This window comes from Tenrec ecaudatus, chromosome 4 (assembly GCF_050624435.1).
Source record: "Tenrec ecaudatus isolate mTenEca1 chromosome 4, mTenEca1.hap1, whole genome shotgun sequence".
NCBI lineage: Eukaryota > Metazoa > Chordata > Mammalia > Afrosoricida > Tenrecidae > Tenrec > Tenrec ecaudatus.
In genome coordinates this window covers 56,947,026-56,962,105 of record NC_134533.1, presented here as the reverse complement: position 1 = coordinate 56,962,105, position 15,080 = coordinate 56,947,026, and the positions used below count along the sequence as shown (strand labels likewise).

At 36.2% G+C, this 15,080-nt stretch overlaps 1 protein-coding gene and 1 pseudogene across 2 annotated transcripts in view; both read left to right on the top strand.

Annotated features, from left to right (window-relative positions):
• Positions 1-15,080, top strand: part of FAR1 (fatty acyl-CoA reductase 1) — an 83,266-nt gene that overhangs the window by 56,852 nt on the left and 11,334 nt on the right. For both annotated transcript variants that reach the window (XM_075546023.1, XM_075546024.1), the window contains exons 4-10: positions 1,705-1,880; positions 7,428-7,607; positions 9,240-9,417; positions 10,425-10,469; positions 10,578-10,696; positions 12,574-12,641; positions 13,970-14,141. In XM_075546023.1, the coding sequence (XP_075402138.1) occupies positions 1,705-1,880; positions 7,428-7,607; positions 9,240-9,417; positions 10,425-10,469; positions 10,578-10,696; positions 12,574-12,641; positions 13,970-14,141 (938 nt within the window). The remainder of the gene's footprint in view (positions 1-1,704; positions 1,881-7,427; positions 7,608-9,239; positions 9,418-10,424; positions 10,470-10,577; positions 10,697-12,573; positions 12,642-13,969; positions 14,142-15,080) is intronic.
• Positions 3,984-4,407, top strand: LOC142446682 (large ribosomal subunit protein eL34-like; annotated as a pseudogene).

Genomic DNA, 15,080 nt, shown 5'->3' with positions numbered 1-15,080 from the left:
TCAAAATTGCATGGACATTTTCATCAGTATTTTATCTAATGAGAACTTTAGAACAAATTTATTTGTTGGAAAACAAGTTCTGTACTACTACTTGGTTCTTTGAAACAAACCATTATTTATAAAGTCTAAGGAGAGAGTATAAAACGCTGTGATGGATTCTAACAACAAGTGTGCTAAGGCTTCAAGTTCTCCCAAAATAAAGCGAATAATAATGCCACTGAATTGCATATGCAGAAACTTACATTGCTCTATGTTGTGTATGCACTCTGTAACCACAATACAATTTTTAAAGGGATAATTAATGGGAAAAGTCCCCACCAGAAGAGGGTGAAATCTATTTATCGCGAGACTTACAAGATACAATGATCTTTCATATGTGCCTCCCTCTGTAGAGCTGTACCTACTTTTCCAACTTTCTATTCTAAGTTGCAGGGCTACTGAACCTAGGTATAATTCCCCAAACCTATTATGCCCTCCTATTGCTCTGCAGTTACACATAATGCATTCTCTGCTGCAACACTTTCCTGCTTTCTCCTTTCAGGCCCTTTCTACCACCAACACACACACATGCACCCTCTGTCATTAACTTTCATTGTAAATGTAATTTACTTGGATAAGCCAAAGCTAGCTGTTCTAACCGGGGGAGTTATTTCTCTATGTCCTCTGCTGTTATGTACTCTATGCTTCTTCTATTTTATTACTTCGAGTAGTACATTTTAATACTGTATCTGCTAGGATTGTTTTTCCCGTTAGACTCTAAACAATCTAAGGGCAAAGACCATTTCTTTGTTTGCTCAGGGCCTAGAAGGCTCTTGGCCGATGTGAGATGCTTCGTAAGTATAGTGTGAAATAGTCAAAGAACACATCAGTCTTGGAGGCGCTAGCTGATAGTTGTGTATGGAAAGACTGTTCCATGCCAACTCATCTAGGAAGGTGAAAGTAGGCACTGGATTATGTTATGTATACTTTTTTCCCAGCTTAAAAAAATACATGGTTTAAATACAAAGTCATCAACATGAACTGAAATGGAAAGTTAAAGTATGAGTATTCCCCTATAAAACCTAAGATAGAAAATGTTCAGTTTGACTCACAGTTGAGTGTGCCTTCACATATAACCGTCTTGTGACTCCCTGATCCTTTAGCCAAATTTGTTTCTTTAGATATGCTTATGGAATATTGACTCTTCAACTTAGAATCATAGCTTGTCTAGTGTCTAATCTGTATATTTGTTTATCAGTGTTTTTTCCTCGTTAGCGTTCTTTTAAAAATATATAATATTTTAATTAGGATGTGAATTATAGTAGTTAATCTACTACAATAAAAGCAAAATAAAATTAAGGTTTGTATGTTTACAATCTGAGTATCATTTTAAATACTGTCCTGATGTTTGTATTGCTTAAGTCTATTCTATAAGAGGTAATATAATCTAATCAACAAGGTATGGACAGTTCAAATTTACCCCCACAAATTACTAAATCTGTGTCTTTTCAACTCCCTAATCTCTGTGTCTCAGATTCCTCATCTATAAAATGAGGTTTGTAGTGTGGGCCTCAAGAATTTTCTATGTAAAATAATCAAAATTAAGAATAGCAGATTTGAGAATTACATAGTTTATAGCTTTAAAATGGTGGACAGAGTAGTGATAATTGCTTTAGGAAGTTTAAAACTACTACCCTAAAATACATATTTTTCCCCGTTTGATAGCTCTTTGACAGATTGCGAAACGAAAACCCAGAATTTAGAGAAAAAATTATAGCAGTTGACAGCGAACTAACCCAACCTAAACTGGCTCTTAATGCAGAAGATATAGAGGCCATCCTAGATTCTACCAATATCATATTTCACTGTGCAGCAACCATAAGATTTAATGAAAATTTAAGGTAAGTACAGACACAATATTGGATTTGAACAGGTAACTTTAAACAATTAAACATCTGATTTTAATTCTACTTTTTAATCAAGTTATTTTAAAAATGATTTGGGTATGTAATGGCTTCAGCCATGTCTTATATAAAATATTTATGCCTGTTCTAAAGACAGTGATTTGAAACTGTTTGCCATGTGAGAAGTGTGGTTTTCAATGACCTATACAGGATGTTCCTCCTGTTCTTTATTAGCTATAAAGACAGAGATTAGCTAGCATATCTTTACTGAAAAAAATTGTCATGAATTTAAATGTGTGACAGGGAAGGAGGAGGTAACAAGTATGGGACTGAAAACGTAAAGTTCGCTTTGAGTGGGAGTATGGCTCTCCTTCTTTCTTAAGCATCTGCAAATATCATGTTCAAAGTACTGCTAGTAGGATTCCACTTAGCTTAGAGTGTCTTAAAAAGAAATAGCCAATCAAAACCATGGCTTCTTAGGGAATCTGCTGGGTCAGTTCAATTCAAGGTAGCTCAGACAATTTGGGGACTTTGAAGAGGTAATCTGGATAGATAAAGGAAACAAGACAATTGTGAAGATTTTTTTTTAAGTCATTTTATTGGGGACTGTGCCAGGTCTTAAAACATTCCATACATCAATTGTATCAAGCATATTTGTATATAAGTTGCCATCGTTTTCTAAACATTTACTTTCTATTTGAATTCTTGGTATCAGCTCTCTTTTCCCTCCCTCCCTCCTGCCTCCCACCCTTGTGACCCCTTGATAAATTTTAAATTATTTTTATTATCATATTTTACACCCGTTCGTTGTCTCCCTTCACCCATGTTTCTGTTGTTTGTCCCCGTGGGTGGGGGTTGTAAGTCGATCATTGCAAACAATTGCCCCTTTCTCCCTCCATCCCCACCTTCCCCCTACCCTCCTGGTATTGCTACTCCCATTTCTGTTCCTGAGGGGCTTATCTGACCTGGATTCCGTGTCCCCTGAACTATATCAGTGTACATGCTCTGGTCTTGCTAGAACTGAAATGCAGGACTGGGGTCATAATTGTGGGGGGTGGGGAAGCCTGAAAGAACCAGAGGAATATTATGTGTTTCATCATTGCTATAGTGTGCCCATTATTATTTATTAGTGAGCTTAGGCCAGCTATGATGCTCTTTTGAGTCTAATTCATAGTAAAAGAGATCAGAGATGTAGCAATTGTGGGTGAGATAAGGCTCAGGGTATGAGTATGATCATGATAAAAGTAATGATGAGTATTTAAAAAGATCAAAAAACTAAAATATGAGAACACTGACTCACTAATCTCCCTCGTTAGACCTGTCTATTGTGTTGCTGAAAATTGAGCCAAGGCAGTGAGTTCACTTCCAGACCTAAATGGAACTAAGGGTGACCAAGAGACTTACAGGGGGATTCAGAGTTAGTGGGAAAATTGATTTATCTTATAATTCCATTTCCCCATAAACTTTTTGAAACCTTTTTGTAATCTGGGGGTTTCACCAGGCTCTATTGGACCAATGCGGCTGGTCTTGTGTATGATTTTCAGTTTTGTTCCACATTTTTCTGCACTCTATCGAGGGCTTAATGAGCTGTAAGACTCCAGTTACCAAAGCAGGATGTGGAACTGTTGTGGACTGTTTTATGCCAATGGACCTTTTTGTCTCCTGAATCTATGATCCTGAGCCCCAGGCTCAGCAACTCACTCTCTGCTTTTCTCTTAGAGGTTCTCCGAACTCTGCCCTGTATACCCCACGACATTCACTGACATATATGCAGCAAGGGTAAACACGCATAAAGAAGTATTTTCAATCGACCTACATTTATTTGTGGCTATCGTCCCATTCTCTCTCCCATATATCCATTTATTCTTTGTCTTTGCATATATATGCTTAGGTCTCCATTATTGCAAGGTTATGCATGTAATAATATTTTTCTTGTTGCCTGTAATTCTTGCCCTCCTCATAGTATTTGCCCTTCCTTCTGGAACCCACACTTTCAACAAGGTGGACCATAGTAACAAAGCTTGGTCAATTTTGAACCCCTACTTGTGGTCCTTGGGTTGCCCAGTTTGCACTTGGTTACCAACTACAAGCTGGAAGGTTGGACCTACCCAGAGGTACTGTGAAAGAAAGGTCTGGCTCTTCCGGAGACGCTGTGGGTAGACATTCAGAATGGTTCAGCGTCTGACCTACCGGCGTAGGCTGCCCTACAACACAGCCTCTAACAAAACTAGGCTGTCCCGAACCCCTGCTAACAGAATTGTTTACCTGCATACAAAGAAGGTTGGGAAAGCGCCAAAATCTGCATGTGGCGTGTGCCCGGGCCGACTTCGAGGGGTCCGTGCTGTGAGACCCAAAGTTCTCATGAGGTTGTCCAAAACCAAAAAACACGCCAGCAGGGCTTATTGGTGGGTCCATGTGCGCTAAATGTGTCCGAGACAGGATCAAGCGCGCTTTCCTTTCTGAGGAGCAGAAAATCCTGGTGAAAGTGTTGAAGGCACAAGCACAGAGTCAAAGGGCTAAATAAATACAAATGAAGCTTGTTTGAGTAATAAATGACTTGTTCTGTTAAAAAAAAGAAAGAAAGGTCTGGAAGTTTTTTTAAAAATAATGATTACAGCCAAGAACACCCTTAGAGCTCAGTTCTACCTTGTAGCACAGAGTCGCCATGAGTTGGAATCAACTCCATTCACAAAGTATTCCTTCCATTCCCCAAGCCAGTCTTATTTAAGCTATATTTATGCTCTGTATAACCAACACATTATAAGATCACAACTTATGTTTAGTATATGCTTTCTGCATTGAAATTGGATTGAGGTAAAAGAGGTTAATCAGCCTACAGAAGGACTGAAAGTTACCTTTCTGGGCACAAAGTAGCTTCAGGTTTGAGCTTTTGGGTACAAGTGGGAGGAGTGGTGGTGGTGGTGAGCAAGACGTGGGGATGCTTCAAATTATTCCTTATTTTCATTGACCTAGAAACTTTGTCACCATCTTCAGGGACCTGTAACAGATAGATCCTTTGCGTGATTCTCCCAAAAGACTGCCCTTTCCTACCCTATTCTTTTGCAAATGTAAAAGAGTATCACATTCTCTTACAATCTAGTGGACAGTATCCTCTCTGAAATGTCTTGCTGGATCTTCATTCGAACAGATTCCCCTCCCCCTTTAATTGAAATAAGGTAGAAAAAAAGTATACATGAACACATGCTTATATGTCCCTAACATAATTATTTCATTAAATTTTTTTCTTCTAGTTGTTCACAGACTAGTACAATGAAAGATCAAGGCACATTTTTTTTTCCTCCTAAGTTATTTCTTGTTCCTGGTGACCCAGAACTAAATGTCCTATCCTCAGGGACCTGCAACAGAATAGTCTTGATACACCTCTCTCTGAACAGTACCTTGCTTATTGCCTTTGCTTTTCAAACGTGATAGACATCGAAGCACTACTTTACAATCAAGTAGACAGGATGCCTGTGAAATATCCTGGCCTTTTTAAAGGCTGAGTCCGGTTACTGTTGAGACAATTCAAAGTGGACTAGCGCTGCATAGGGTTTTCAAAGAGGTGACCTATTTTGAAGAAGATCACTGAGCCTTTCTTCTGGGGCACTCTTGGTGGGTTCGAAACTCCAGCTTTGGGTTAGGTAGCAGTGCTTAACCATTTGTGTCACCAACCCACCCACTGCCAGTCAGTTCCAACTCAGACTCCTGTATAGGATTTCTGAGTCTCTGAGCCTTTATGGGGAAGGATAGGTTCATCTTTTCCTCCCATGGAATGGCTGGTGGGGATTTGATCCACCAACTTCTCAATTCGCAGTCCAGTGTCACCAAAAATAGTTGAATATTTTCCTTTTAAATAATTAAAATGTTTGAAATGTATTCATTACTTTCAGTAAATACAGTTTTTGATCCATTTTGAGCTTGTGTTGTTTTACATGATCATGAACATAAAACAATTTTCTTTTTATTTATTTATTTATAATTTTCTTGTATCTTTCTTCCCCTCCCCCCACAGTTAAATAATTTTAATGATTTGATTGTATTCCATCATGCTACCATGATATACTTACGTACTATTTAAGTTAGCCAATTTAGGAAATTTTCATTTTATTCTGTTGAGAATTAAGGGTTAGAATAAGTTTTCTCCTCAGCTTCTGTAGGTTAACTATATTATTTCTAAAATTCCTAGAACTCTGCCTTAATGCATATTAGATTGTGCTAGTTAAAAAGAGTCACAAGCAGTGTATTATTTTACCAACTCTCTGCCACAGTGTTGCTAGTATTGAATATTTCAGTCTCTTAAGAAATTTTCATAAAAACAGAGTCTTATAGAGAGCAAAACCTACCCACCATTTCATTACTTTAGTATTTATTTTGTGTCTGCTTTTGAATTCAGAAGTCAGGCTAAATACTTGCAAACTGTTTTAATTTATACAGTTTATAGTAATTAGATTCCATGCTATTTCTTTTTATAGGTGAGGAAATGGGGTCTGAGTGTTTAAGTCACTTTACCAAGGACCCCCAGTCTTAGCTAATAGATAGGCCAAGGCATATTTGAACCTAGGTCTGTCAGACTTGAGAACCTTGTTGTTAAAACTATGTCATGTGTGTATTATTTAGCAATGTTCATATAGATGTTACATATCTTTTTGGTCTTTGTGTAACAATTTTAAAGGCTGTGTTCATTATGATATGATGCCTATTTTATTAAACCATTCCATGTACAGTGACTATTGTGGCTCTGGAAGCTTTTGCTATTACATGATGCTTCACTGATTTTATTGGCGTTCATTTTTGCATACTTATTTTTGCTTTTATATAATTATTAGTTTGACTAAATTTTAAGACAGCAATGTATAAATTTGTGTGGGATCTTACATATAACAAATGTACTAGTTTTTCATTAATATTCTAGTGGCTGAAAACATATATAACAAAGTATATGCCAGGTACTACTTTTGTTACAATAGCCCTTTAAATTTTATAAAAAGGGGTGTTTCATGGATTGACTTGCTACAAATATTCTTATTTGATTGTATGTTAATATAATTTATTATTTCTAGTTTATTATGATTTCATTCTTTTCACTGATCTTCCTTGGCACTTTAATATCTTCTCTTTGTGGCGCATATTATGAAAGGTTGTACAAATTAAGATGCATAAAAATAAAGTCTGGAATGATTTCAAGATGTCTGCATAAAAGCTGTAAACTAAAACCCATCACCACTGAATGAATTCCAACTCATCTAAATGATCTATGTTTTCTCGGGAAGTTGTATTTATCTATTTATTTTAAGCGTTACTTTTATTTTTGAAGTTGACGAGTAAAGTCTGTTTGATGAACAGGTTTCTTTATAAGCACAGCTGCCAGAGGGGCTTTCCTTACTTCAGACTGAAATAAAATCAGAGATAAGGGATCCGTTGTAAAGAACTAAAAATCTGTGGATGTCTCTACCTCTCTAATGGCAATAGGACTTCTTTAAAAATAGGATTTTAAAAAAAATGGCACAGCCTCCTAACTTTTCATTGTCACTGTTTCTCTTACAGAAATGCTGTTCAGTTAAATGTGATTGCCACAAGACAGCTTCTTCTCCTGGCACATCAAATGAAGAATCTGGATGTGTTTGTGCATGTATCAACCGCATACGCATACTGCAATAGAAAGCATATCGATGAAATCATCTATCCACCACCTGTTGATCCCAAGAAGCTGATCGATTCTTTAGAGTATGCTTTTTTTTTTTAATGTACTTATATCTGCTTGGATCCCCAAACTAGGTTTTTTAATTTATATGTGTTGTTTGGTGTACTTCTGTTTTCCTCTTTCTCACTCCATTTATAAATACTTGAAAATGTACAGGCGTGTCAGAAAGCATTGCCACTGGGGTTCCATTTCATCCATAGATGCGTTTATTTCAAACAAGATGTGTTTCAAACACGTCTGCCATCAGTGGATGAGTGCAGATAAGTTCTTTCTGGAATATTTTTGTCTTGTGGCAGAATTGCTTTTTTACAAAAAAGATTGCATCAAAATCATGGCTCATGCGAGAACTACTGGGCCAGTGAAAGGTAAGGCAGAGAGAGTGGTTACCTCCGAAGGTTATGGAGTCTGAGGTTTGGGATGCCAGAGAGGTCGTCTTGGTAGATTTTCTTGTAAAACACAGACCAGCCGTGGAGCTTATTAGTAGAAAACTACATTGGTGAGAGAAAGGCCAGGAGACTTGCACTGAGGAGTTTTTTTTCCTGTGCAGCAATGTGCAAGGACTGTCCTATTAACCCATTTACTCTACAACACTAGTCTTGCCTCTTCAGACTTCTCATTGCTTGCAAAACACAATATTTAAAAGGAATACAATTTGAGTCCCTGTGTGCCCCCAAAACTGCCACTGGAAGTTGTGTACACTGTATGTTGAAGCGCACAAAATTCTTTGGGAAAGTGAGAGAGCGATGGGAACACTGCTTTCAGAGGGACAGACCTAGATGAAGGATATGCTGAGAGAAATTTCTGTTCATAATAAAGGTTTATAAGATTTTGTAGCAATACTTTTGATATCTCTTCCTACATGTTGAAGCAGTTTTATCTTGACATGATCTGTTTTGTTCTTCCTTAAGTGTAGGTATCATTAGACTATCACAGTCTATTGAATGTGCTTGTATGCATAGCCTTATAGACGAAAGGAAAGGTCCAGTATCTGAGAACAGGCACATAACACATTGGAATTAGAAAACGGAGAGTGGAAAATGCTAGAGCGACCACCTAGTATATCCCTCTTTTTGCAAAGGAGCAGAGTAAATAATGTCCTTAGAGACAACGAGGGCCCGTCAGAGCTTTGTCATAAATTGTGAACTTCTGCAGCACAGTTCACTTGATTATTGTTTACTGTAGTACTGGATAATTTCGCTAGTAAGAGCACACAATGTTCAGTGCTTGACCTTAAACATTGAGGTTACTGAACCTCTTATATTCGCTGTAAATGTATGTTTATGTGTTATAAATGTGAGGTAGTTTCAGCAATACCTGAGGTGGCATCCCTGATCAAACTTTGAAATGTATGCATACTTAAGTGGTATAATAAAGACCATTAATTGATTCAGGTCAGGTTTTGCTACCTACCATGTTGTTTATAAAAAAATTCATAATTTTCAGAGTTTGTGGAAATAGAAATTACAGATAGAATTACAGATAGAAATAAGGGATTGTAGATCTCTAGTTGATGCTTAATGAAAACAACACCAACTTCTATATTTTCATAAAAGTTGTCACCAAATCATTTGAATTAGAGCAGCAGATATATGTGTAGAGTGCAATGAAATGTTTTTTTAAATTTTGTATTTCATAATACTTTCTTCCATTACTAGGTGGATGGATGATGGCCTAATAAATGATATCACCCCCAAATTGATAGGAGACAGACCTAATACCTACATATACACGAAAGCCTTGGCAGAATATGTTGTGCAGCAAGAAGGAGCCAAGCTAAATGTGGCCATTGTGAGGCCATCCATTGTTGGCGCCAGCTGGAAGGAACCTTTTCCAGTAAGCTGCTCAGAAGTTCTTTGTAAATAAGTTGTCTTCAAATTTTAAGTTATAAATCTGTATAAAAAGTTGGCAGTTGCTTAATACAAATATATTTACTGGACATGGCACACTGGCAGAACAAGTTTCTACTCATAGGAAAAGGCGATAATGGTTCTAATGTGATGGTGACTGTGCAGAAATGAAGATCAACATTTACAAAAATTCTAATTGAAAACTAAAATAAAAGTTACACAGGTTTATTGTCAGGAGACCACCATGCCTTATGAGTTCTGTGATTGTCAAGAGACTGGACGAACACATCAGCATTTGTTGATCTGTTCCCCTTACAAATACGAAGAGAATAGAGATACGCTTATTCAGAATCTTGTTCTATTTCATTTGCTAAAGCTCGAAATCTGGCAGCCCCTCCTAGAAGCAGACTGTCCTGTGTAGATCCATAATGAAGAAAGCTAGAAGATGGCTATGATAGCTTGATAAAAAAAATAGGACATAGGCTAGTGTTGAACCCCTGGAAGTAGCTGATTAATTTGTTGATTATCCAGTACGTAATTCAATTTAGCAAACACCCAGGTTTCTATAATAACCATACTTGTAGCCTCTCTAGTTTCTTTGCCAATTCTTCTGTTTTCCACTGTTTTAGGCAGTAGTTTTGAGGAGAATTTACCATTTCCCTTAATCTCAGAATGCGACATCAGTAAGTAGCTAACTTGAACTAGTTTCACTTAGCAAAATAATTTTACCGATATGAACTTTATTTATATTCCCTTTGCTGAGAGTTAGTAGTTAATCCCTTGAAACTGTTTCTGTACAGTTATTTGGGATCCCAGAAGACTGCACCTATTTTAGACTAGGAGAAATTATTTGATCTGAATTTTAGTAGCTTAACTTTTAGAAAAAGAACTACCAAGTATGTATTTGGGGTTATAGATTTCAAATAAGAAGTTTTTTGTTTTGTAATATTTCTAAGTTCCTCCCTCTCCCCCCCTTTTTAATTTTGGTATTAGGGATGGATCGATAACTTTAATGGACCAAGTGGTCTCTTTATTGCGGTAAGTAGACAGTTCTGTGTATTTAATGTTGATATATTTTTCTGTGTGTACTATATAAAGTTAACTCTGGCTTATGTATCTTAAGGTGTTGTTTTAATTTTAACAAAGGCAGGGAAAGGAATCCTTCGAACAATGCGTGCCTCCAACAATGCCCTCGCCGATCTTGTTCCAGTGGATATAGTTGTCAACATGAGTCTTGCAGCAGCGTGGTACTCCGGAGTTAATAGGTATGAGTCAACAGTATCACTTGTTACATCTACAGTAACTGAAAGGGGAAGGCAGACTACTGGCTGATGGTAATCTTTCAGTCCTGATATTACTATACATATCTATGCAGATAATGTATATATGTGTGTATGCATATCCATATGCAGTATCACTTCCAGCTGCAAGTGTTGGTATATCATAGGTGATAGTAAGTGGTCTCTTTCATAATAGTCAGGAATTAATATTGATTCTCTTGTACCACCTAAAGAATGGCTAAATTTACTATTGATTAAAAATTAGGATGGGCTCTGATTGAACATGCAGAGAAGGCGGGGGGAGACATCGGACAGTGTAATATATGACAAAATAATAGTGATTTATGAATTATAAAGGGTTCATGAGGTAGGGAGTGATGGGGAGGGAGGGGAAAATGAGCAGCAGATATTAAGTGCTCAAGTAGAAGGCAAATGTTTTGAGAATGATGGTGGCAACAAATGTGCATAGGTTCGTGACACAGTGGATGTATGTATGGATTGGGATAAGAATTGTATGAGTCCCCAATAAAATGATTAAAAAAAAAAAAGAAAGGGGGAACTGATCACAAGGATCTACCTATAACCTCCTCTCTGGGTGATGGGCAACAGAAAGGTGGGTGAAGGGAGACGCCAGGCAGTGTAAGATAAGATAAAATAATAATTTATAAGTTATTAAGGGTTCATGAGGGAGGGCGAGAGAGGGAAAAAAGGAAAATGAGGAGCAGATTCCAGGAACCCAAGCAGAAAGTGAACTTTGAGAATGATGAGGGCAATGAATGTATAAGTGTGCTTTATACAATTGATGTATGTATGGATTGTGATAGAGTAGCATGAGCCCTAATAAAATGATTTAAAAATATATGTATATTAAAAATAAATAAATAAAAAGGCAGCAAAAAACAAAACAATCCCTTCACAAACAAAACTGTTTTTCTCTTGTTTAAATTAAGAAAATAAAAATTTTAAATTTAGTAACATAGAAATTGAATAATGTATTAAAGTATTGCTAACATAATTGGTGTTTATTATAAACTAGCTATGCTTTGAGGCTTCAAAAGGTTTGTGGGAGAATGGAATTAAAGGATAATTAAAGGAAAAAAATTAGGATGGGAAAATAGTGTTTTTATCTATCCTTTAAAATTTGGTGTAACGTTAAAGAACTAAAATTCACAGAGCAGGGTTTACCTATATCAAATATGACATTGTAGAGTAGTTTTAGCTATGGATATCTTTCTTTTAAAAGAGTAGTGGGATTATTGATATATAATTTCCAACTTCCCAACAACTTTTCTTTCTTATAGAACTGTACTTTTTCATGTTAATGCTTTAGCCTTAAAAAAAAAGGAGATACGATTATAAAAGTAAATGGAGATGCTAAAAAAATTCTTGCAAAAAATCCATGATTTTTTAATTCAATTTTTGCATGAGCTTTTTTTGCAGCTCCCTTGTATTATTTCTGGCAAAAAGGAACACAGCTCATAATTTAAAATTTTTTTAATAACTTAGAACCTCTGAAAATAGAAAGCATGTAGGGAGATCTGAAGTTATTCATTGTATTGTTGTTTTCTTTCCATTTCTTTCCATTTACAACTAGGCATTCCTGCTAATGCAAATATAAGGGAGAAAACAGAAGGAATGGAGGTGTGTGTGTGTGTGTGTGTGTGTGTGTGTGTGTGAAAAAGTTTTTTAGTAGAGGATGGAAAAAGGAGTTCTAAAAAGCAAATCTACCATAAAAAGCCCTTAAAGATTATTTTAACAGTAAATATATAGAAAAAATACTCGTCATCCTAACTTTTTTTAACTGAAATATCACCTAAGATAAAGGAAGGGTACCTCTGACCTCTTTCTGTGTTTCTTTGCAGACCCAGGAGCATGATGGTGTATAATTGTACCACAGGCAGCACTAATCCTTTCCACTGGGGGGAAGTTGGTATGATTTAATTTGTGTTTTTGAATGTTAGAATAAAACTTGAAGAATTTAAATGTCCACCCAGTTTCAATGTTAGAATAACCCACAAGGCATTCAGGTTGTGGAGTTACCAATGTGTTATTTTAACAGCTATTTTAGAAGTAATATCTATCAATATACCTATGGGTCATAGTAGGGCTTCACAAATTTTTAATATTCTGCTGTATATTTCTACCCCATCCCTTTTTGACCCTTGCCTTATTTTTACTGGTCTCTATACTAATATTTGTCAATATCTATGAAATAAAAGGAATGCTTTCTAACCCTCCCTTCTGTGCTCCCTCAGCCCTGATGTTGTCTGCTGGGCAATATCCTTTTCACCTGCATGGTTAGTGTATCAGGGGAGAGCAAGTAGCTCAGAAGTAGGATGCATTATGCAAGAAAATTTTCTACTTTATTAACCTTACGTTTAGTCACAAATTCAGTGTGCTATAATATACTACTAATTCTAAAATAGGACTAGGCTAACTGAAAGCCCGTTGGAATTAAATTTTTGAGTTGGTGTGTCATTCTGCCCTACAGCTTTCCTGCAGCATTTCAATTTAAAGATTGACCTTTAGAGCATAGAGCAAAAATTAAAATTTAGAATGACTTAATGGTTATGATAATTTCTTAAAATAATATTCTTTAAAAAGAAAATATTTGAATCACTTTAAAGAAGTTAGGCTGGCTTTAATGTTCTGTAAAGTTGAATAAAAACCAAGTTGAACATATTTTTAGTGACTAATTCAATATACTTCTCTATTGTAGTATTAATGTGGATATTAGACATGATTAACTGTTGGCATTGTATAACCTAAGCAAGTTACAGCAGAAGTTCATCTTGGGTTGTTTTAAGCTTGGTTGGTATATTTTAATTTGAGCAACTTAATCATTCCTAAGCAAAGGAGGATGATTTTCCTTTTCTTTTTAAAGTAAGTACAGTAATAAGTCTCTGGAAAGAGGAACAGAAAGAAAGAAGCTGTTGTGAGAGGTGAAATGTAGAAAGTGACATTATAAACTGGCATAGGTAAAATATCAAAAAGAATTTAACAGTAAATTTTAGCAAAAAAACATCAAGTGCTCGGGACATTTCTAATTAAAATTCACAAATGGCAGTTCTAAAACCACTTGAGTTCAGTCTACTATTCATATTCTTCTAGCTACTTTCGAGAATAGAAAAGTTTTTTTTAATGAGAGAACTCTGACATCTTTGATAAATATTTTGCGTTGTAAAACATGACTTTTTTTTCCCCAAAACTTCATTACATGGTTATTATCAAAGCTGTTACACAACTTTTCTTCCTCAGAATACCATGTAATTTCCACTTTCAAGAGGAATCCTCTCGAACAGGCCTTCAGACGGCCCTATGTAAATCTAACCTCCAATCACCTTTTATATCATTACTGGATTGCTGTAAGCCATAAGGCCCCAGCATTCCTGTATGATATCTACCTCAGGATGACGGGACGAAGCCCAAGGTAATGGTGACTAGCTCTGTCTTTTCTGTTCCTCTGACTTTTAAACAACCCGTGCTTACACTGAAATGTACATTAACTTTGTATTTGTTTATGTTTATGATAAGGCTTAATGGCCTTTTATGAATGCGAAGACTCTTGAATTTAAGACTTTGTCAGAAAGAAAAGGTAGTCTTGTAAGTCACTCTAATTTGTTCTAAAGTTTGGATGATAAATTGTTCATTTGTCTTCACTTCTAAGTCTAATTTTAATTTTTCTTTGCCTGCATAACAAATAATACTCAAAATACTTTGATGCTTTATTTTTTGTACAGGATCTTATATAAATCATTCCTTCAAGATGAATCCTTTAAACCAAGTAATAAGACGCCCCAGTTGTAGGCTCCATTCCAACGGTCTGTGGGTGCTGTATTGCAAGGGTGTCGAACATACAGTACCTGCGTTAGTGCTCGATCTTGCTCTCAGGTTAACAGGTCAGAAGCCGTGGTAAGAAGAATAGCAGTAAATATACTCTGTATTGGTAAGGTGGTGGAAGCTTGCGGGAGAGGCTAAAAGTTGTTAGCATAAGCTTTACCTTTCGAATTACTAACCTAATTATCACAATCAGGGTGTCAGGACATTTCTAATAATTGGAGGTATTTGAAGAGACTTTGTATCACATTTTATCTGGCTGTTGATATTCTCGAATCCCCTGATATGGAAATGCCTAACACCCAGGTTGTCATTGTTATTATAAGGTGAAATTGAACCTCCTTCCTCTCCCCCTTTAAAAACTAGGAGTCAGTTTTATAGCGGATTATGGGTAAAATGTTTTTGCTTTAAGCAGATGGTGTAATTTTATGAAAAAACAAGGATGCTTCTAGAAAATTAAATATCAAAATAATGCCAGCTGCCTGTTCAGCTTATAATATGGTAATCACAATTTTGACTAATTTTACAAGTT